Genomic DNA, 23790 nt, shown 5'->3' with positions numbered 1-23790 from the left:
GTGATATAGTAATCATTTACTACTCATTTTTCTTGTAATAAACAAGGAGATATATATCCTGAAATAGTATATAGTACAGATATGATATCTTAATAAAAACATGATTCATGGAAGTGCAAAAAAAGCGACACTATTACATATCACGGGTCTTTCATGACCCAATTAAGCTGTTATAAATTTTTTTTTTTTTTTTAACACAATTCAGAAGAGACAGGTTGAGAAATACTAAAGAGGTGTGGGCATAACTCCAAAAAATGGATGAGGTCCAGGGGTTGGAATGAGGTCCCGGGTCACCAAAGACCTGATGAATGTATTAAAGGGTTGATAATGTTTGAAATGCAAAGCTATAATCTTGACAAAAGCTACTCTGAAGAGGCTAAAATATAAGATAGTTTCGTTCAACATTTTTGGTCACTACAGAATTCCCTCACTTCCATTTGTGTTAATTAAAAATAAATAAATAAATATATAATATTGTTCTGTGGTCACCAGTCATAATAAAATATGAAAACCTTTGCCTAGTCGTGTAATTTATATAAACCAATTAACTTACAAATTGTGCAAAAAAACACCCCACATCAGTACAGTACACACAGACAGTGCACAAATGTGACACAATTTATGTAATCATAGTTCCAAATGAATAAAACTTACCTATATACTAAAATACATTTACTTAATTATATTTATAAGCGCACAACATAAACAAACCCTTGTAAAATGAATAAGCCTTTCAGTGACCAATATTGTACGAAAAAGCACATCAAATGTGTAATACATTGACAAGATCATCTTAACTTTATCATGGCATACAATACACAGTCAAAAATCTATATTTAATTGGTGCTTTTAGTGGTGCTTATTCAAATAAGAGACCACCATAATAAACAAATTTTGTTGACGCAGGGCGGAAGCGACCTGGTTTGTTTCCGGAAGTACACGTGCCAGACAGCCAATCACGATGCGCCGCTGCTTCGCATTTCCGCATGGAGAGATCTGTTGTTGTGTTGCCTGATTTCTGCAACTGTTTTGATTTCATTAATACGTTATCTAAAGAAATACAATTAAAATTTCCCGTGACCGTGAATGTTATATTAGACAGTAACCGCGCATATTCTGGTCGGGTTAATCACTCCATTAGGCTGGTTTGGTTTACACAGCATCTGTTGGGATGAGACGTTATATCTATGCATAACCAGATATCGTGACATTTTACGCGTAAAATGGGTTAAATTATGCTAAAACTAGCTGTTTTCCATGTAACGACAACAAATGAGATCTATTGTGGGCCTATGTTGAGGTAGCCTGCAATAACTGTACTTTTTCAATAACTGTTATTCCCGTGCAGTGGGTGTTAGTAATAGCAAAGGGATGTTGTGTTAAGTAGACCTCTCTATCTGAGATCATTAGTGGTGTTGATATAGCTCGATCGCATCTACCTGGATCTGCTACACGTCCAGAAGAACGCCTCCATGGTGCTGCGGCGGCTCGTACGCAAGCGTTGGGTCCTGGGGGTCGTGTTCGGATTGTCCCTCATCTACTTTCTCACCAGCACTCTTAAACAGGTATGTTGGGTTTTGGATGCTGGTACCCAACCTGGGATGCAGGTGTAGTGTTGCCTAGCAACTAGTAATGAACCGATATAGAAATTGTGTGTGTGTGTGTATATATAAATGTATGTATGTACAGGATGTATACTGTATGTATATACATATGATATGTATATAGAGTTTACATGTGTGTGTGTATATATATATATAGAGAGAGAGAGAGAGTGAGTGAGTGAGTGAGTGAGTGAGTGAGTGAGTGAGTGAGAGTGAGTGTGTGTGTGTGTGTGTGTGACTCTCTATATAGGTACACTGGTGGCCAGAAGTTTGGAATAATGTACAGATTTTGCTCTTATGGAAGGAAATTGGTACTTATATTCACCAAAGTGGCATTCAACTGATCACAAAGTACATTCAGGACATTAATAACGTGAAATATTACTTTTACAATTTGACTACTTAAACTACTTCAAAGAGTTCTCATCAAAAAAATCCTCCATGTGCAGCAATGACAGCTTTGCAGATCCTTGGCACTCTAGCTGTCAGTTTGTCCAGATACTCAGGTGACATTTCACCCCACACTTCCTGTAGCACTTGCCATAGATGTGGCTGTCTTGTTGGGCACTTCTCAAGCACCTTACAGTCTAGCTGATCCCACAAAAGCTGAATGGGGTTAAGATCCATAACACTCTTTTCCAATTATTTGTTGTCCAATGTCTGTATCTCTTTGCCCACTCTAACCTTTTCTATTTGTTTTTCTATTTCAAAAGTGGCTTTTTCTTTGCAACTCTTCTCATAAGTCCTGCACCCGAGTCTTCTCTTTACTGTTGTACATGAAACTGGTGTTGTGCGGGTAGAATTCAATGAAGCTGTCAGCTGAGGACATGTGAGGCGTCTATTTCTCAAACTAGAGACTCTGATGTACTTATCCTCTTGTTTAGTTGTACATCTGGCCTTCCACATCTCTTTCTGTCCTTGTTAGAGCCAGTTGTCCTTTGTCCTTGAAGACTGTAGTGTACACCTTTGTATGAAATCTTTTTTTTTTTTTTTTTGCCAATTTCAAGCATTGTATAGCCTTCATTCCTCAAAACAATGATTGACTGACGAGTTTCTAGAGAAAGCTGTTTCTTTTTTACCATTTTTGACCTAATATTGACCTTAAGACATGTCAGTCTATTGCATACTGTAGCAACTCAAAAACAAACACAAAGACAATATTAAGCTTCATTTAACGAACCAAATAGCTTTCAATTGTGTTTGATATAATGGCAAGTTTTCTAGTACCAAATTAGCAATTTATCATGATTACTCAAGGATAAGGTGTTGGAGTGTTGGCTGCTGGAAATGTGGCCTGTCTAGATTTGATCAAAAATGACTTTTTCAAATAGTGATGGTGCTGTTTTTTACATCAGTAATGTCCTGACTATACTTTGTGATCAGTTGAATGCTACTTTGGTGAATTAAAGTACCAATTTTCTTCCAAACTTTTGGCTGCCAGGTTATATATATATATATATATATATGACACACTCTCTCTCTCTCTCTCTCTCTCTCTCTCATATATATATATATATATTATACACATCATAGAGAATGACAAAGATCTCTATATATGTGCAGCTTACACCCCACCTACAGAATCACCGTACCATAATGAAGAATTTTTCTCCATCCCCACACAGAGATCAGTGACTTTCAGGCATAGGGAAATATACTGCTGTGTGGGGATTTCAATGCCAGGACAGGGCACGAATGTGACATCATAGACACTCACGGAAATAACCACATTTTCAAGAATTCCCTGCGACTGACCCCCACAGCAACTGTTCGCAATAACCTTAACCACATAGTTAACAGAAACAGAAATGAGTTTTTACAGCTCTGCCGAGGCCTCCAATAATTCTATTAGAAAACAACTTAGACACCTTTCCAACCTTAAACACAATCAACCTCACAACTCCGAATTAAGAGAGAAATACAGTGAAACACTTAAAACATATAAAAGAATGCTTAACAACAAAAAGCAACTATATTACAATCAAACTTTAAGTGATATTGAAGAGTCCATTAATACAAATGTCTTCTGGAAGAAATTGAATAATTTAAATACAACCAAAAATCAGGAAAAACTTATATCAAACGGAAATATCTGGAAAGATCATTTTAAAACTCTTTACAAAGAACTGCCATCAACTAGTCTATCTCCCCAACAATTACTGACCATGAGCAAGCTTGAAACACTAGAATCAGCCATCAAAGACAGCCAGAACCCTCTAGATTACAACCTCACACTAAAAGAACAGACACATACACTTAAAAAATGAAAAAATAGCAAAGCATGTGGCCCTGACTTAACTAGAACAGAAATGCAAAAAAAACAGCTCACCTGACTTACAAATTGCTTTACTTAAGTTATTCAACCTTATTTTACAAAATGGCAACTTTCCTGAAATCTGGAACAAGGGACTAATATCCCCCATTTATAAGAGCAGAGACAAATCTGACCCCAACAATTACCAGGGCATCTGTGTCAGCAGTAACCTGGGGAAGGTCTTCTGCTGTATTCTAAACGCCCGCATACAGGCCTTCCTTATAGAACACAATGTCCTGTGTAAAAAAACAGATTGGCTTTCTACCAAACTTCCGCACAACAGATCATATCTATACGCTACACACTCTGATTGATAAGAATGTTCACCAAACACCGAAATTTTTGCATGTTTCGTTGATTTTAAAAAAGGCATTCGACTCCATTTGGCATGAAGGACTATACTATAAAATTCTCCAAACTGGTGTAGGTGGTAAAGTGCATAATATCATTAAATCAGTTTATTTGAAAAATAATTGTGCTATAAAACTTGGCAACAAAAGAACTGAATACTTCCCTCAGGGCCATGGGGTGAGACAAGGCTGCAGCTTAAGTCCCATTCTTTTTAACATTTATATCAATGAATTGGCAACAACACTGGAACAATCTGCAGCTCCTGGCCTCACCCTAAACAGCACAGAAGTGAAGTTTCTCCTGTATGCAGATGATCTGGTGCTGCTGTCACCCACAGCTGAAGGTCTACAGCAGCACCTAGACCTGCTCCAGCAGTACTGCCACAACTGGGCCCTGGCAGTCAATCCTATTAAAATCAAAATTATGATTTTTCAAAAGAAAGCCAGACTTCAAGATAGCAAATATATTTTCACACTATGCAACACCACCCTAGAACACACTCTAAATTACAACTATCTTGGACTAAAAATGAGTGCGTCAGGTGGCTTTGGTCTGGCTGTGAACACACTGAAGGAGAAAGCAAGGAGAGCATTCTATGACATAAAAAAAAAATTCATAACATAGAAATCCCAATCAAAACCTGGAACAAAATATTTGACAGTGCCATTTTACCCGTCGCCCTGTATGGAAGTGAGATCTGGGGACCCCTCTGTAATCACGACTTCACTAAATGGGATAAACACCCTGTTGAGACCCTCCATACAGAATTCTATTGGAACATTTTAAGAGTCCAAAAGAAAATGCCAAATAATGCATGCCGAGCCGAACTAGGCAGATACCCATTAATTTTACACATTCAAAAGAGATCTATAACATTTTGGAAACACCTTATATCAAGCCCCCATCAAACATTCCACCATGAAGCATTTTTAAACCAAGAGCTGAACCCGAAAAGCAGTCCTCTCAGCCAGCTGGTCCTGAAACTCACCAGCTCAAACCAGTTAAAGACCAGTACTCCTGAAATAAAACATATCAAATTCGGCCAAATCATAAAGCACAATAAAAATACCTATTTGGAACATTGGGAGAATGAAACTAAATCACAACACAAATTAGAATGCAATAGAGGTCTAAAAAGAAAATATGAATTGCCAGTTTATCTGTCCGCCGTCAGAGATGTAAAACAGAGGCACATCCTGACCAAATACAGGCTGAGTGATCATAACCTCGCCATAGAAAGAGGGAGATCATATTAGGAGAGAAAGAACACATGGCCCCTACAGCTGCTAAGTATGTCACACTCTGCCATAACCTGAGAGAAAGAACTCTGAGCCACTAAAGCAAACTTTTTCACTTAATTTTATACATTAGTTCATATATTATTTCATTATATATACTGTATATAACTGTGTATCAGTTACATGTGATTTCAAATATTGACATACAATGCATTTGTTTATTTGTTTGTTAATTACTGTGTACTAAATATCCACAGTTTAAATCTGTTGATTAATGTTATACACATGTTTCTACTCTGTATGATTTGATTATAACTTGTGCTTTGGTAACATTGTAACATACAGTCATGCCAATAAAGCAATTGAAATATATATATATATATACTGTATATTAGACTATAAGACTTACTGTAAGGGTTACTGTAGATATATACTGTGAATTCAGTCATTAAAACATTAAAATATGGATTTTAATTTATTGGCCAAGATACCGATACCTAAAGAGCAGGATGGACGTTGGCTGAGAATGGTAATATAATATTCAATTTAATGATAGAAAATTAGATGTACACAATATTTAAATGAACCCTCACTTTACACAATATTTACTCGCAAATTCGCAAAAAATAACTAAATTTGAAAACAGAAAATGAGCAATATCGTTGACAAAGCTGTTGGAAATTCTATTGGCCTGGCCAACTGGCACAAATATCGGCAGATGTTGATCTTTCAAAATGGCCAAGTAACCGCCAATATATCACTATAACTGTTGAAAAAGTTGAAAAAGAGTCCTCATAACATGTGCTTCCAATACCTGCAAAATAAAAGAACTGACCTTCATCATTTACTCACCCTTGCATCCGTGAAACAAAAAAACCCAAAACAAAAAAACCCCCAAAAAATTCCAACGAGGGGGGCCTGGGTAGCTCAGTGGTAAAATACGCTGGCTACCACCCCTGGAGTTCGCTAGTTCGAATCCCAGGGCATGCTGAGTGACTCCAGCCAGGTCTCCTAAGCAACCAAATTGGCCCGGTTGCTAGGGAGGGTAGAGTCACATGGGGTAACCTCCTCGTGGTCGCTATAATGTGGTTCGTTCTTGGTGGGGCGCGTGGTGAGTTGAGCGTGGTTGCCGCGGTGGATGGCGTGAAGCCTCCACATGCGCTATGTCTCCGTGGCAACGCGCTCAACAAGCCACGTGATAAGATGCGCGGAGGCAACTGGGATTCGTCCTCCGCCACCCGGACTGAGGCGAATCACTACGCGACCACGATGACTGAAAAGCACATTGGGAATTGGGCATTCCAAATTGGGAGAAAAAGGAAAAAAAAAAAAATTCCAATGAAAGTTAATGGTGACTGAGGCTAACATTCTGCTTAACGTCTCCTTTTGTGTTCCACGGCATAAGGAAAATCATAAGGGGTTGAAACAACATTAGAGTGAGTAAATTAAGACAGAATTTACATTTTTGGCTGAACTATCACTTTATCAGGCATAATCAGCAAGACTTCTTTGGTCAATACTATTATAGGTAAGGTGGTGAAATGTGCAGTTGCTAAGGCAAAATGTTTTGCATGTGACATGATGTGCACAGGAGGAGCGAACCATCCGTGATCGGACCCTCCTGGAGGCGAGGGACTTGGATCATCACATCCAGTGGAAGGTGAAGTTCAACCTGGGCAACAGCAGCAGGCAGATCTCACTGTGCAGAAACTCCATTCAGGGAAAGAGCCTTCTCGCTGATGAACTGGGTAAATGATGCAGATCGCCCCTGCCTAGGCCAAATAATCAGAAATAAAGCTGCCGTGCTTTAAAGAGTGTGCACTGCTTTTGTTGTTGTTGTTGTTGAGACTATCATTGCCATCTTTAAATTATGTGCTGTGTAAAATCTCAAGGATTGTGACAAGTATGGTTGGGATGCTTAATTGTTATAAAAATAATGTCACAATGCAAAAAAAGAAGAGAAAGATTAACAGTACAAAAATAGGCTTTATTTTCTTCATGGCAAAAATTATTTATAATATAATTTATTAATAAATTTTTTCTTTACGTTTTTGGGACATTTTGCCTTTTTATACAACAGCACAGTGGAGAATAAAAGGAAAGTATTGGGATAAAAAGAGGCAGACAGGGTCGGGAAATGACGCTGATTGAATTCAAACCTGTATCACCATGAAAGCACCATGGCTTAACATGCCCTGGCCACTGCGCCACGGCACAGACATCATTAATTTCCAAAAATCCATGTTTTAATGTGTCCCTCCACCCCAGTTTTCAATATGCTTCCTCGCCCCTGCTTATGCTTATATAATATATTCACATTAGACTGACATGTATTTCTTTATCCTCAGGTTATGTATGTGAGAGGAAGGATTTGTTGGTGAATGGATGTTGTAATGTCAATGCTCCCAGCTCAAGTCAGTATATCTGTAAAAGCTGTCTGGCCAATGGCTGCTGTAGTGTCTACGAGTACTGTGTCTCCTGCTGCCTTCAGCCTGATAAGGTACTTCAGACAATATGTTTTACATGTATTTTCTCATTACATCACAAACCATTGAATTACAAGTACTTTAAGTACATTTGAAAATCCAGCAAATGATAATGAAGATGTAAACTGGTTCATAAATTAACTTGCATTATTTAAGAAAAATAATGTTTTTTGCCCTTATGGCAATGGAAATATTTAGCTGTTTTTCCATCGCATATTTGTGGCAAACAGTGCAGGTCATTGCAGGGGCAGACTGGCCCATAGAAACTGGCCCAAAAGTTGTTGAGTGGTGGGGGAGTGAAATCTGGCCCAAAAGTTGTTGTGTTGTGTTGGGGGTGGGGGGGGAGAGGGAAATCTGGCCCAAAAGTTGTTGAGTTGGGGGGTGGGGGTGTCGCTGTCCTTATCTGCATATCGCTGCCCCCTTCGGCATATCGCGGTGCCATTTTGTGGCCCGTTTTGCATAACGCAGTGGCCCATTTCAGCTTATCGCGGCCACATTTCGCGGCCGGCCCACAGGGAAAAGTCCCGGTTCTCCCAATGGCCAGTCCGCCCCTGGGTCATTGAGTCTCTCAGAGTATCATACACTCTCCAGTCCCTCTCTGAAATGCCACTGCTTTCAAGAATATGAACACTCATTGTGGTTTTTCTTTTCCGTTAAGTAACGTCAGTGTCAAGATTGTGTCACAGCATAAAATTCTGTAGCTGGGTTCCGCAGCTAAACTTCTTAGAATTAATTTTGACAGTCACTTTGATTCACTCACGGCTTGCAAGTGAGTAAACAATGACAGAGTTTTAATTTCTGGGTGAACAATTCCTTTAAACCATGCATTATTTTGCAGAAAATAATCCCCCCAAAAATATTGGCCAGTTTTTACTCACTAATCACTGCATTTGGTGCTTGTCGAGTGTTAATTTTGGACCCTGGTTGTTGTTGAAATTATGCAAAAATTTTATTGTTAAATATCTGTAATTAATAGTGCTATAAATGATAGCTGCATTTTTATGTTGAAATATTCTGATTTCATGATCACACAATTTGTGGAAAACAAATTAGGCCATCAACATTGGAAACTACGGATACACCAATCCAATACCTGGATCGGTATCGGCTCTGATACTGACGTTTTTAGACTATCTGGATGCTCACATACTGTATCATTCCGATACTGTGTGTTAGTCATGTTCGTTTCTGTCAAGCTCCAAAAATGACATAAAAGAACCATAAAATCACAATTAAAGTAGTCTATACAACTCGTGCATTTTATTCAAAGCCACAGATATGCGAAAGCTATGTAAATCGCAAAAGAGCAGCTCGCAACATGTGAGCGCTAAGAACAACATCTCAGATGTAGATGCTCAAAAGCTTGGGTAGCTTAAAACATGCATTTAGAACGGCACCAGAGGAGCAATTTACCAGCTTTTGAATAAGAAGCAAATTAAACTACTGTGAACTAGCCCACATACAGACACATTCAGGACTTCCTGGAGTTTTCCGACTGTCAAAATAAAAGCCAGAGGGTTTTAGATTTAAGAAATTTAGACTAAAATATATATTACTCTTGTATTATAAAATTGTAAAAGTCAGTAGTAATAATAATAATAATAATAATAATAATAATGAACATTTGTTATTATTATCATTATTTTTCATGAACAAATTACAACAATTCCAAAAAAATAACTGTGTGAATGAAAAGTGGATTGATAACTAAAGTGAGCAAAAAAAAAAAAAGAAAAAAAGACTGCAAAGAAATGGTGCAAAGAAAGCTAGCTTCTTTTTTACTGAAGACTTTCACTGGAATTACTGTTAAATGTATTGCTACATTATCCAGTATACTGGTTAACAATACAGTTTTTCTTAATAGGCTACACATTTATATTGAAATTATGTGTAGTTAGAGGTTTGTGTTCTTTACATATTACAGAGTACCCCCAATTAGTATCACACAGTGTGATATAGATATTCTAAACTGATTATGAAAAAAAACAACACTGGTATCGGATCAGGATCGGTTTCGGACGATACTGAGATTTCAGGTATCGGAATCGGATCAGAATAGAAAAAGCATCCCCATTGGAAACTCCCCTCAGACACAAAATAAACTCTCTCTCTCCTGCTTTGTTCCCAACAGCAACCTCTTCTGGAGCGATTTTTAAATCGAGCTGCTGAAGGGTTCCAGAATCTCTTCACTGCAGTGGAAGATCATTTTGAGTTGTGTCTGGCTAAATGTCGCACTTCTTCACAGGTGAGAATCGTTTTTTTTTTGTTTGTTTTTTTTTTAAACACCAGCACCCTTTGAAAATATTCATTCAAACATTTCTAGTTCCATTTCCGGTTCATTAACAGTTCCGTTAATGATTCGTTGAATATTTTTTAAAAAGCCCCTCCTGGCATTTTATTTGGTCCTACATATATATTTAATAAAAAGTGCTTTTTAAGTGCTGTTTATTACAAATGAATGTGTATATTTAAATACATATTGTTATTTGAGCATCCAGTTAGTAATTAGTTGATTAGTTGATTAGTTGATAGTTATGAATAATAAAAGTAATGACTTAAAAAATAGTAAAGAAACGTACTATTTGCAAACACAGACATGCAATGCATTGTCTACATACTTAAAGGAATAAGTCATCAACATTTTTTTAATTCTGTCTAAAACTTAATTACCCATTAAGTATACACACACACACACACATACATACATAAACACGCATATATATATATATATATATATATATATATATATATATATATATATATATATATATATATATATATATATATATACAGTACGGAGCAAAAGTCTTAGGCACATAAAATGTTTCACAAAAGCATTTGTCTTAAGATGGTTATTTATATTTTCAGCTTTAGTGTGTCAATAGGAAATATAAATGTTAGACTCCTAAGCATTTCTTTTGCAAATAGAAAAGATAAGAATAGAAGAACAGGGAGCCCTGCAACAGATGTCATGTCCCCCGCAGAGCACCCCACTGAACATCATGTCAGTCTGAGATTACATAAAGAGACAGAAGCAATTGAGACAGCCTAAATAGAACTGTGGCGAATTCTCCAAGAAGCTTGGAACATCCTATCTGCCAACAACCAAGAAAAACTGTGTCCAGGTGTACCTAGGAGAATTGGTGCTGTTTTAAAGGCAACGGTGGTCACACCAAATATTGATTTAGCTTTTTTATGTTTATAGACATTGTATGACATTAAGTGATAAATGAAAACTATTTATGTCATTATTTTTGAAGACATCCTCACTATGCAACATTTTTTACAAGTGCCTAAAACGTTTGCACAGTACTGTGTGTGTGTGTGTGTGTGTATATATATATATATATACACACACACATATACAGTTGTGCTCAAAAGTTTGCATACCCTTGGAGAATTGGTAATATATGTACCATTTTTAAAGAAAACATGAGTGAGCAGGTAAAACACATTTCTTTTATTTTTTATGGGATTCATATTCAGCTGTAGGTTATAACAGAATGGCACAATCATAAAACAAAACATGGCAACAAAGAAAAAAATTAAATGACCCCTGTTCAAAATTCTGCATACCCTTAGTTCTTAATACTGTGTATTGCCCCCTTTAGCATCAATGACAGCATGCAGTCTTTTGTAATAGTTGTCTATGAGGCCCCAAATTCTTGCAGGTGGTATAGCTGCACATTTGTCTTTGCAAAATGCCTTCAGGTCATGCAGAGTCTTTGGTCGTCTTGCATGAACCGCACGTTTGAGATCTCCTCAGAGTGGCTCGATGATATTAAGGTCAGGAGACTGTGATGGCCACTCCAGAACCTTCACCTTTTTCTACTGTAACCACTGGAGGGTCAACTTGGCCTTGTGCTTAGGGTCAGTGTCATGCTGGAAAGTCCAAGAGCATCCCATGCACAGCTTTCATGCAGAAGAATGCAAATTGTCTGCCAGTATTTTCTGATAACATGTTGCATTCATCTTGCCATAAATTTTCACAAGATCCTCCGTGCCTTTAGAGCTCACACCCCCAAAACATCAGTGAGCCACCACCATGCTTCACAGTGGGGATGGTATTCTTTTCACTATAGGCCTTGTTGACCCCTCTCCAAACATAGCGCTTATGGTTGTGACCATAAAGCTCTATTTTGGTCTCGTCACTCCAAATTACAGTGTGCCAGAAGCTGTGAGGCATGTCAAGGTGTTGTCGGGCATATTGTAACCGGGCTTTTTTGTCGCATTGGCACAGTAAAGGCTTCTTTCTGGCAACTCGACCATGCATCTCATTTTTGTTCAAGTATCGTCGTATTGTGCTTCTTGAAACAACCACACCATCTTTTTCCAGAGCAGCCTGTATTTCTCCTGAGGTTACCTGTGGGTTTTTCTTTGTATCCCGAACAATTCTTCTGGCAGTTGTGGCTGAAATCTTTCTTGATCTACCTGACCTTGGCTTGGTATCAAGAGATCCCCGAATTTTCCACTTCTTAATAAGTGATTGAACAGTACTGACTGGCATTTTCAAGGCTTTGGGAATCTTTTTATATCCTTTTCCATCTTTATAAAGTTCCATTACCTTGTTACGCAGGTCTTTTGACAGTTCTTTTCTGCTCCCCATGGCTCAGTATCTAGCCTGCTCAGTGCATCCACGTGAGAGCTAACAAACTCATTGACTATTTATACACAGACTCTAATTTCAATTTAAAAAGCCACAGGTGTGGAAAATTAACCTTTAATTGCCATTTATACCTGTGTGTGTCACCTTGTGTGTCTGTAACAAGGCCAAACATTCAAGGGTATGTAAACTTTTGATCAGGGCCATTTGGATGATTTCTGATATCATTATGATTTAAAAAAGAGCCAAACAACTATGTGATAATAAATGGTTTCATATGATCATTATCCTTAAATAAAAGAGGTTTTTTGCATGATCAGTCATATTTTCAAAATCAATGCAAAAATTTCACAATTTCTGCCAGGGTATGCAAACTTCTGAACACAACTGTGTATATATGTATATATATATATATATATATATATATATATATATATATATATATATATACATACACACACACACACACACACACACACACACACATTTGAAGTCAGAAGTTTACATACACTTAGGTTGAAGTTATTAAAACAAATTTTTTTAACCACAGATTTTATATTAGCAAACTATAGTTTTGACAAGTCGTTTAGGAAAGCAACTTTGTGCATGACACAAGTTATTTTTCCAACAATTGTTTACAGACAGATTGGTTTACATTTAATTGACTAGATCATAATTCGAGTGGGTCAGAAGTTTACATACACTAAGTTAACTGCACCTTTAAGCAGCTTGGAAAATTCCAGAAAATGATGTCAAGCCTAATTTAGCTTCTGATAGGCTAATTGGAGACAATTGGAGGTGTACCTGTGGATGTATTTTAAGTCCTACCTTCAAACTCGGTGCCGCTTTGCTTGAAATGGAATAATCAAAAGAAATCAGCCAATACCTCAGAAAAAAAACTGTGGGCCTCCACAAGTCTGGTTCATCCTTGGGAGCAATTTCCAAATGCCTGAAGGTACCACATTCATCTGTACAAACAATAGTATGCAAGTATAAACACCATGGGACCATGCATCCATCATACCGCTTAGGAAGGAGTCTCCTAGAGATGAACATAGTTTGGTGCGAAAAGTGCAAATCAATCCCAGAACAACGGCAAAGGACCTTGTGAAGACGCTGGAGGAAACAGGTAGACAAGTATCTATATCCACAGTAAAACGAGTTTTATATTGACATAACCTAAAGGGCTGCTCAGCAAGGAAGAAGCCACTGCTCCAAAACTGCCATAAAAAATCCAGACTACAGTTTGCCAGTGCACATGGGGACAAAGATCTTACTTTTTGGAGAAATGTCCTCTGGTCTGATGAAACAAAAATTGAACCATTTGGCCATAATGACCATTGTTATGTTTGAAGGAAAAAGGGTGAGGCTTGCAAGCCGAAGAACACCATCTCAACCATGAAGCATGGGGGTGGTAGCATCATGTTTTGGGGTGGTTTGCTGCAGGAGGGACTGGTGCACTTCACAAAATAGATGGCATCACGAGGAAGGAAAATTATGTGGATATATTGAAGCAACATCTCAAGACGTCAGCCAGGAAGTTAAAGCACATCGCAAATGGGTCTTCCAAATGGACAATGACCCCAAGCATACCTCCTAAGTTGTGGCAAAATGGCTTAAGGACAACAAAGTCAAGGTATTGGAGTGATCATCACAAAGCTATGACCACAATACAATAGAAAATTTGTAGGCAGAACTGAAAAAGCGTGTGCGAGTAAGGGGGCCTAAAAACCTACTCAGTTACACCAGTTCTGTCTGGAGGAATGGGCCAAAATTCCAGCAACTTATTGTGAGAAGCTTGTGGAAGGCTACCCAAAAAGTTTGACCCAAGTTAAACAATTTAAAGGCAATGCTACCAAATACTAACAAAGTGTATGTAAACCTCTGACCAACTGGGAATGTGATGAAAGAAATAAAAGCTGAAATAAATCATTCTCTCTTCTATTACTCTGACATTTCACATTCTTAAAATAAAGTAGTGATCCTACCTGACCTAAGACAGGGAATGTTTTCTACGATTAAATGTCAGGAATTGTGAAAAACTGAGTTTAAATGTATTTGGCTGAGGTGTATGTAAACTTATGACTTCAACTTTATATATAATGCAGTCTTCTGTTTTGAAACTGGCATGCTCCAGTCCCCATTCTTTGTAATTTCATGGACCAGTACATACTTCATAATGTCTAATTTTGTTTTCCACATAAGAAAGAAAGTTATACGGGTTTGGAACAACGAGAGAAAGAGTAAAACGATGACAGAATTTTCATTTTAGTGGCAAACTATTCCTTGTCGGATATTCATGTCCATCATTTCAATCACAACGATTTTAGCAGGCAACATGAAGTTATGACTGCTCTTGTCTTTTTTCAGAGTGTTCAACATGAAAACACGTACAGGAACCCGCAGGCAAAGTTTTGCTATGGCGAGAGTCCACCAGAACTGCTGCCTATGTGATCATGCCGTCGACTTGTTTACCCGAGAATGGGATCAAGAAAATAAGGGAGATTTTTTGCCGAAATGAACAAAAATCAGGCCGCACAATCATGAAGACTTGAAAGAGACAGTATAATTTACACTGCATAAGTACATAATACCAGTCTTTACCTCATCAATGACAAATATTTTGTTGAAGATTCCGCCCATTTATTTTTATGCTTGTCATGTTAAAGTAAGGACATGCAGGCCACCAGGTTTATTGTGACTGTTTTATTGTGGGAGGAATTTCATGGGTGATATTCCAGAGTCATTGTGTTGATTCATGTTCAAAATTATTGAAAGCGCTCATGGACAGAGCCCTCCACCCCCAGGGATCTTGGAACATTCAATGTGAGCTCAGATCTATGTGTACAACCAGCATGTGAACTGCTATGTTAATTTAATAAAGTAAATGTGATTTTCAGTGGCTTTACAACTGAGCATTTTTAAACTTTTAAAGACTTTTCTAACTTAAAGGAATAGTTCACCCAAAACTAAAAATTCTGTCTACGACGACTCACCCTCATGTTGTTCATGTAGCCATTTTGTGGCTGCAATGAAAGTAAATGGTGACTGAGGCTAACATTCATTTTCTTTTGTGTTCTATGGAAGAAAGAAAGTCATATGGGGTTGGAACAACATGAGGGTGAGTACTGTAAATGAAGACCAAATTGTAAGTTTTGGGGCAAGTATCCCTTTTAAAGTGTGGGTAATTTTTGCACCACTAGCTGCATCCAATGGAATTGCAAAAATTAAATAGGTTTCTCAGACATTCCCAAGAATGGCTTACTTATAGTTGCTCTGCACATTAAAGTATTTTGACTCATCAGTTTTAAGTATTTTTGGCAAGAAATACACAGGACGAGTAATTATTAGCCCACCTGAAAATAATTTTTGGTTTGTTGTTTTCATCCTCAAATGTACTTAGGCTTCAAATATTTTACACTTCCTTTTTATTTGATGATGAAATAAGGTTTTGAATACAATTGAAAGTTTTCACTGTGAAATCTGTGAGTTACAGGAATTTTAATTCATTATGAAAATGGAAATACACGTACTAAGAGTAACATTTAAATGGTCACGTATCATTATCAAGTTGTGGTTATAATTAAAAAATTACCAATAACTAAACAATGGGGAGTTCCTTTGTTGGGACATCTTAAAATATGAGCAATAAGGAAATGCATCATGCTTTAGCTTGCATTACATCAGAATGGGTCTCATGGTTACCCTCTAGTCCAAACATATTTCATATGAAGAAGAAAAATATTTGAACGCTACCAACTTTTGTTTCTTTAAGATCTATTTCTACTCAGTCTAGCTCTTAAAAATTACTTATAATGGTATAACCTAATGTAGTCAGGTTGATTTGGCCTTATTGAATAATATTTACATTTAGTCATTTACCTTTTATCTAAAACAACTTGTGGAATAGAATAAGCAAGTATAGTCAAAAATCATATTTTTTTACTAGAATAAAACCAGTTAATTTATATCTATATATATACTGTATATACTGTATATACAGTATATTTAGAGTGTATATTTACCTCCAATTACCAGTGTATTGTTCTATAAAAGTTTTAACTTTTCTGTTGAATGTGCAAATTTATCTCTGCCAATGGCCAGAGTAAAACAGTCACTTGGGGATACATGGCTACTATTAATCAATTAATCATCCTGATTATTCCAATAGAAAACATCTGCATTGAAATTAGAAAATTAACATGCTCAAGTTTTCATGGCCATATATGACAGTTTGATTAATTACAGTCACTTGAGACTACAGTATTACATTGCAAACTTAGCAATCAGAATGAGTCGGCCACCTGCTTCCCCACTTACACAATTAACATTCTCAGAATACAAGATGGATAAAGTTTTAATTTTCTTGTTAAATAGATAAATATGTTTATTCCAAATATCAAAATACAAAGTATTTACAAAAGTACAAAGAAGTACAAAAGTGAATAGTACAATAAATATTATGAACATTGTAATAATATGAGAACATATAGCAAATTCTGTTAATAACAGGACCTTATTAGTTTTCATGAATTAATATAAGGGTAGTTGAGAAATAATAATGGACATAAACTTAGTTTTTTAAATTCATCATCAAGATTTTGAGTTGAAATTTAAATGAATGTAAAGGAATGTGTACAGTATATTTTAGGTGCTTCATTATCACATTAAAACAATGTTTAGGGTTTTTTTGCAGTTCATTTAAAAAGTTCTACGTTGTAACACTGTAAAAAAAATTCCATCTACGTTTTAATTAAACTCAAGGTCATTTCTTAAAAATAGACTACATGTAAAATACTGAAATGATTTGTAAAGCCACACTGATTTTAAATTTTAGGTTTTTAGGTATGGTTTTAAGTTAAAGTAGATGGACTTTTTTTTACAGTGATAAATTTTTAAAAGTATAAATATTCCATGTAATCTTTCAATTAAAATGAGATAATAATTTGAATAATGCGTCATGGCACGCTGTTATCACTGCTTGAAATTAAATGTCATTTTTTTTTTTCCCAGAGTGATTTTTAGCATGTTGAAAATTGTGGTTTGAGGCTGTGGTCAAGGTCTGGCTTTCATGTCTTGTGTTTTTATGACCTTCAAGTGATCCAGAAAGTTTACAGAAGCCTCTAGAATAGACAGGCCCCACTGTTTTCTGTTGTATATGTTTTTATGAGGGAAGTGAGGCTTTGTGATATTTGTGCAGTTTTGAAAACAGCCCTTGGTTTGCTTTAACACCTTCAGAACCGTTTGAGTTTCAGATATGATTGTGTGGGTATCATGTATTTCTGTTTGATGGTGATATATTAACTCAAGTGCATCATACATGTAGTGAACTCCACAGTTTTCTCTCTGCCTTTTCTCGTTAGTTGAAACAGAGGTATTTAAATTGAGCTCTGGAATTTCTTCAGGCCAACCAGTGAGTTTACTGTTGAATTTGCGCTGAAAAGAAAAGGACAGAGATTGGCAAACAATTAAAACAAACGCCTTTTAAGTAACATTTACAGACTCTGCTATAGGTGCAGCAGTTAATTCACAAAATGAAATGCTCATTCTAAAAACCTCTGTTAAAGTCCTGATGGCCAAGAAATGATTATGAATTGCAGAAAGAAATGTATTTACATTTCTGTGACAACTACTTGAAAATCTCTTGAACAGATATTTGTATTGTTTTTTCAACATCATAGTAAATATGACACAGTAAATAGTGACACTTTACAATAAGGTTTTATATCTTTGCATATAGTTAATGAATTAGGTATCATAGATATAATTTATTAACCTTGTTTAATGTCCATTTATAAATATAGGCCTACTATGTGAGGGCACATATGTAATAAAGACTCTTAATGTCTATGAATGCGCCACAAGGGTGTTTGATATATTTTAGTTATGGTAGATATTTAGGGCCTTTATTTTATTACATATTGGCCCTTTGTTATATTTAGTACAGAATTGTATTACATATAGGGCTTTTATTACTAGGACCATTTATTACATTTGTGGCCTCAACAACCTGTTGGTCATTGTTATTCATGTTAGTTCATAATGTTCTGTTAACGTTTGTTAAGTAATGTTAAAGTATACAACTTTTAATGCGAAAAAAATTCATTTGTATTTTTAGAAATTATAAATAATAAAATTAATCAAGTTTAATAAATGCTGTTAAACTTTTGTCCATTGTTGTTAGTTCATGTCAACTATTACTACTATTAGCAGTAATAATTATAACTGTTATTACTAACTAATAACTAATTAATAACCAAAACATTAGTTAGTAACTATTAACTAACAATTAGTAACGTCAAACCTTCTTGTAAACTGCTGCCAAATAAATGCCATATCAAAAGTGTGTATTTTCCAATTAAAGTGCTTCTTTAAATTTTTAACCTTTTTTTTTCTTCTTTCTTTTTTGTCATAAAATCAACAACTAAATTTTCAAACTTCTGAAACATTATAACGACCCCAAAATGTATTTGGACACTTAGGCAACAATTAAAAATGAATGAATGAAGGTCATTCTGTTAGATAACCCAGTACTCACTAAAACAAATATGATAGATTTGAAATGACAAATGAAACAAAATTGCATTATGTTTGAAATGATAAAACAGTAGAGCTACTCTTCAAATGAACTTTCTCAAATGAACTGACTGACCTGACACATCCACTAAAAATCATGTCAACACCAGTTGGTTAAAAGTGAATTCGTTTTGAGAAAAAGCTCTAGCATCACTTGTTTGCTGATGCAACTTGATTTGATATTTTATGTAATGCAATGACATTCATGTTTTTCTAAGAGTGTCTTAAGTGCCCAAATACCAGGACAAACTGTCCTTTAATTAATGCATTTCTTGAGCAAACTCATCAGCTAAATCCAGGAAAAGATCAATACTTACATATATATGTAACAGTCCTTCAATTTTATTTCTGGTGTATTGAATGCGTTTTTCTTTGCATCCGTGTGTTGAACTGTACGGCATGGTCAGGCTTAAAACCACCATAGAAATCCACAGCTTCAGAAGTCCTATAAGGAATGTACAATGGTTAGTAAGAGGCATCTTTGGTGTTGATAAAATATCATGCACAGCTAGTTAAGTCATTAGTTCTTATCGAAAATAAACAACTAATTAATTCAAACCAAAAATGATGAGGAACTTCAAGTCTTACCTGTCTTTGGCTCCATGAAGAAAATTCACAGTATTTTACTCTTTGCGACTGAGTCTTCGTTCTTCGGAGTATTATAACTTTGTTTAATCAGTCAACACTCCTTTTTATGCCTGTGACCGCTTAATCATAAGATCATCACTGATATATCTGTTATCTTACACCATTTTAAATTAAACATAAGATGTAAAAGTGGAAAAGAGAGAGAGAGAGAAGACACCTACACTACCTACTTTGTGGATGATGTTTTGTGCTGATAGGCCTAACATGTCATGCTCTATTAATAGGCAGAATGGTAGATATGAAGTGTTTCAGATGCTATTCAGCATAATCACTGTTTGTCCCTCAATATATCCACATGCGAGATCTGATCATGTGGTGAGTGATCAAGCCCTGTGAAACCCCTGATTTAACTTGTAATAATCTGTAGTTACTTTATAGGAAGTAACACTTAAGTACATTTCATGTTGAATCGCTAACTATGTCTGAAATGTTACAGTAATGTAATGCATTATTGGGACCTTATTCACAAATTAAGCAGCCCATGCAAAAGTACATATAGCGCTCACATGCTTTCTGCTGAAGTTGTGTCATAATTTTAATGCAATGTTGAACTAGTTCCCTTAAAAGTCTTGTATGAGATTTGTGTGATACATGTGTGAGCATGTATTCTGTCCCTTTAGTCATGTTCTATTCAGGGTCGCATTACAGACGGATTTCCTCAAATACTTATTAGAAGAGGAGTATTGCGTTCAAACAGGAGAAAATACAGTGATGCTTTATCAGGAATGAGGGGGAGATGTTTTCTGAGTATGTGCTCACAAGATCTGGAATGGTAACTGAAAAGCTGCAGGTTCCAACAGGGTCATCATACCAGGGGGACTGAGCTATATTTACTATTATCATGAATTGTTTTGTCATATTGCAGCAAAGCAAAGAACATTTCATTTTAGGTTGCATGCCAGTCCATTCGCTTTGAGACTTTTTTTTAAATGTGAGGTCTTGCTAGATCCGACTAGATCAATCATCGTGCAGTTGTTTTCATGTTGGGATGTTGGCCTACTTGCATAATTTCATTCTGTTCATATTTTTTAGCTGACCAACTTTAGACACACCTTTTTAATACGTAACTTAAAAATGTAAATGGATGACAAATAGCACTTCCTATACTTTCTACTGGTTTGCCAAATATTTATTACTTATTTATTCTTATTGTATGCTACTTGGATTTTAAAAATCAACCAATGTAAATGTGGTAAACTGGTGAAACAGTTACAACAATCCACAACATAGCTACTGTACATATATATACTGGTCATTTTTCTGTAGGCTATTCCTTCTTGTTATAGCTTTTCAGTATATAATGTTTGGTAACTTTTAACATTATCATGCATTTTCCTTTGTTGGCAATATTTCTAATCTGATCTCACAATGAAATCGTAAACAGTAGGTTGACTTTCCTTTAGCTGAAATCGTTCTGTGATTGCGGAAATGTGAGACACTGCCCCCAGTGGCCAAAGCGGAAATGTCGTTGGCCGTAAGGGCACTTGTGAAATCCATTTTCCGGGTGAAATGTCCACAGAGGGGCGCCAAAAGCGAGTCATGAAGCGAGCAGTGGCAGTCCGTGACGGATTTTTCCGGGGAGGCAAATATATAAGGCAGATGCTATTAACACACTTTTGCAAATATTGGTATATGCTGTTTACACCCCAGTGCAAATAGCGACAGATATTATTTGCACCCATATTTAAATACTAACATACAGTATATGGGCATCACTGCAATGTGTTTATTAATTTTATTTAGAGTCCCACAGACTACATTAACCCCTACCCCTAAACCTAACCCTAACCTTACCTTAGAATGTTTTTTATTTTGTTGTCAATTTACAGTAACCACAAAATTAACCATAGTTACTGTAATACCACCATATATTATTGTATTAACACCATGGTTAATTGCATTAAAACTATGGTTTCTGCCAAAAATAAAACATGGTTGCTACAATATTAGTATTACAATGATGCAGTCTACACACATTCGATGCTGAGCCGTGGGAACGAGTGCAATCGACAGACCCCACCTCCGGATTAAACCCTTCTCTTCACTCCTCAACATTCACCGTGACCAAATCACTGCGATGAAATCAACATTTTATATTCATTTTAATCTATTATTTTAAGTAGTATTAAAGGAAATATTAAGAGTGGAAACAGGAAATCAGATGGGTAAAAGAGTGGGACAAAAGGCAAAATCGAACCATGGTTGCTAGGACAACACTACACATTCACACCGTCTTTACACCCCACGCCACTGCACCAACACCTATTGTCTAGGTTGTTGTCTGTTCCTGTAGTTACACCAGACTATTGTGTGGCAGATGCTATTTACTGCAGGGTGCAAATAGTCACTCTGAATATATAAATCAGTATTGAAAGATCAAACCAATCAAGGATTGCAGTGGGTCTAAATATCATGTTTTCTTATATGTTTTTTGCTGGTAATTATGCTCCCGTACCCAGATGATGTCCTCTCCCTGATATCTTAAAATAGTCTTGATAACTACTTGTGTGTTATAATCTTTCCGATCACCAACTCAGCGCTTGTCAATACAACAAACGAACTTAACAAATGATGTAGCGCCAGTTACAGGCTACGATCAATGTAAACATTTATGAATGGAGGGCCAAATTCCATGTACAGTAACATCTACTCACCTAATACAGTATGTGCAGATGAACTCCATCCTTCACTTCTTCATTGTGTCAAATTCATATATCATCCAGTCGTTCAGAATTTCACATGTTTTTAGATTGTCCAATAAGTTATATTCCATCTTTGGCATATTTTGAAAGTTCTCTTCACCTGTTGCGTTAAACACAAGCAGGCTTGATGAAGCATAAATGTGATACTGAAAGCTGATTGGCTTGAATGATTAATTCCCATAATGATTGGTTATGAATGTGGAAAAAGGAAATGTGCCTCCGTTTGGCCTTTTTTGGACACTGTTTGAAAGGAACCGGGTGACGTTGCGTCATTTGAATATCCATTTCGATTGGTCAGTTTACTAATGACAGGAGGCTTTATGCCACTTGCCTCCTCTGGCATTCATCCCGATTCATACACTAATTTAAACACCGTGCAAGAAAGAAAAATAAAAAAATACATGTTTTTCCATTAAAGGCATCTGAGTTGTGTATGTTAGAAAGGTAAAAATATATATTTTTTTAACTGTTAATTTTATCACTTTTGTTGTAATGTTATTTTTGAATACATTTTTGAGGGGGCTCAGCCTCCTCTGTCAGCTGCCACTGGAAGAGAATTTTCAGCTGTACAGGCTGTAATACAGTGAAGAGGAATGCTTATTTTATAAACTATACTCCCCAACCCAAACCCCAAACCTAAGCCTAACCATAAGTGGTGTAAAAATGTAATGCTAGAGGATAAAATGCAACTTCTCAATCACGCTCGTCACTGATTATGCAAACATGATTACTTTCTGGTTTAAACACGGGATTTGAACATAGGTCTCCCACGCTGCTGACGCAATACACTTCCGGTCATGCCACTGCTGAAGTTTAACACACTGGAGCTGATGCAAAATGTCTGAAAAGAGATGCTGCTTGTTGACGAGTCAGCATAATATGGATGAAACCTAGAGTACCAGAACTCTCAGAAACAACATGCCGACAGGCCGATGTTGTTTTGTGCTAAGGACATACTTTTATCCACAGTCTTTCTGACCTACCACTAGTGGGCACCATGAATTCTGATTGCCGCAGGACTGTTTTCTGGTTCCTGTCTCCATAAGAATCCATGTAAAAACTACCGAACAGGGTGTTAAATGTGTTATATGGAGTAAAAATGAGTTCAGGCTAGACTTGTCTGTCATAACAACTCGAAGTAGTTAATGATACCAACATAACTAACCTCGACCCACTCACTAAACTTTGATGGTTGAGGGCTGTCCAAAGACGGTTATCGCAACTCTGTAAAGTTTCGGCACTATGGAGCCATATGTGTTTTTATTTGG

General features: G+C 36.4%; 2 protein-coding genes across 2 annotated transcripts; one reads left to right on the top strand and one right to left on the bottom strand.

The window, feature by feature from the left end:
- Window positions 1-967: 967 nt before the first annotated feature.
- Window positions 968-15500, top strand: spring1 (SREBF pathway regulator in golgi 1). Its single transcript, XM_051693285.1, has 5 exons — window positions 968-1565; window positions 7099-7255; window positions 7856-8007; window positions 10125-10238; window positions 14967-15500. The coding sequence occupies exons 1-5, from the start codon at window positions 1473-1475 to the stop codon at window positions 15048-15050; spliced, it is 600 nt and encodes a 199-aa protein (XP_051549245.1). The 5' UTR covers window positions 968-1472; the 3' UTR covers window positions 15051-15500.
- A 1437-nt stretch (window positions 15501-16937) lies between these two features.
- Window positions 16938-19962, bottom strand: osm (oncostatin M). Its single transcript, XM_051693314.1, has 3 exons — window positions 19761-19962; window positions 19490-19617; window positions 16938-18032 (listed from the first exon to the last, which is right to left on the bottom strand). The coding sequence occupies exons 1-3, from the start codon at window positions 19774-19776 to the stop codon at window positions 17652-17654; spliced, it is 525 nt and encodes a 174-aa protein (XP_051549274.1). The 5' UTR covers window positions 19777-19962; the 3' UTR covers window positions 16938-17651.
- Window positions 19963-23790: the final 3828 nt, after the last annotated feature.

The sequence above is a fragment of the Myxocyprinus asiaticus genome, chromosome 4 (genome assembly GCF_019703515.2).
Source record: "Myxocyprinus asiaticus isolate MX2 ecotype Aquarium Trade chromosome 4, UBuf_Myxa_2, whole genome shotgun sequence".
Taxonomy (NCBI): Eukaryota; Metazoa; Chordata; class Actinopteri; order Cypriniformes; family Catostomidae; genus Myxocyprinus; species Myxocyprinus asiaticus.
This window is presented reverse-complemented; position numbering and strand designations above follow the sequence as displayed.

Coding starts and splice junctions, on each gene's coding strand:
- spring1 (XM_051693285.1), top strand. CDS start 1,473: ATGGTGCTGCGGCGGCTCGTACGCAAGCGTTGGGTCCTGGGGGTCGTG. Junction 8,008..10,124: donor GCTGCCTTCAGCCTGATAAG/GTACTTCAGACA, acceptor TGTTCCCAACAG/CAACCTCTTCTGGAGCGATT. Junction 10,239..14,966: donor AATGTCGCACTTCTTCACAG/GTGAGAATCGTT, acceptor GTCTTTTTTCAG/AGTGTTCAACATGAAAACAC.
- osm (XM_051693314.1), bottom strand. Junction 18,033..19,489: donor AAGGACTGTTACATATATAT/GTAAGTATTGAT, acceptor TTTTCTTTTCAG/CGCAAATTCAACAGTAAACT.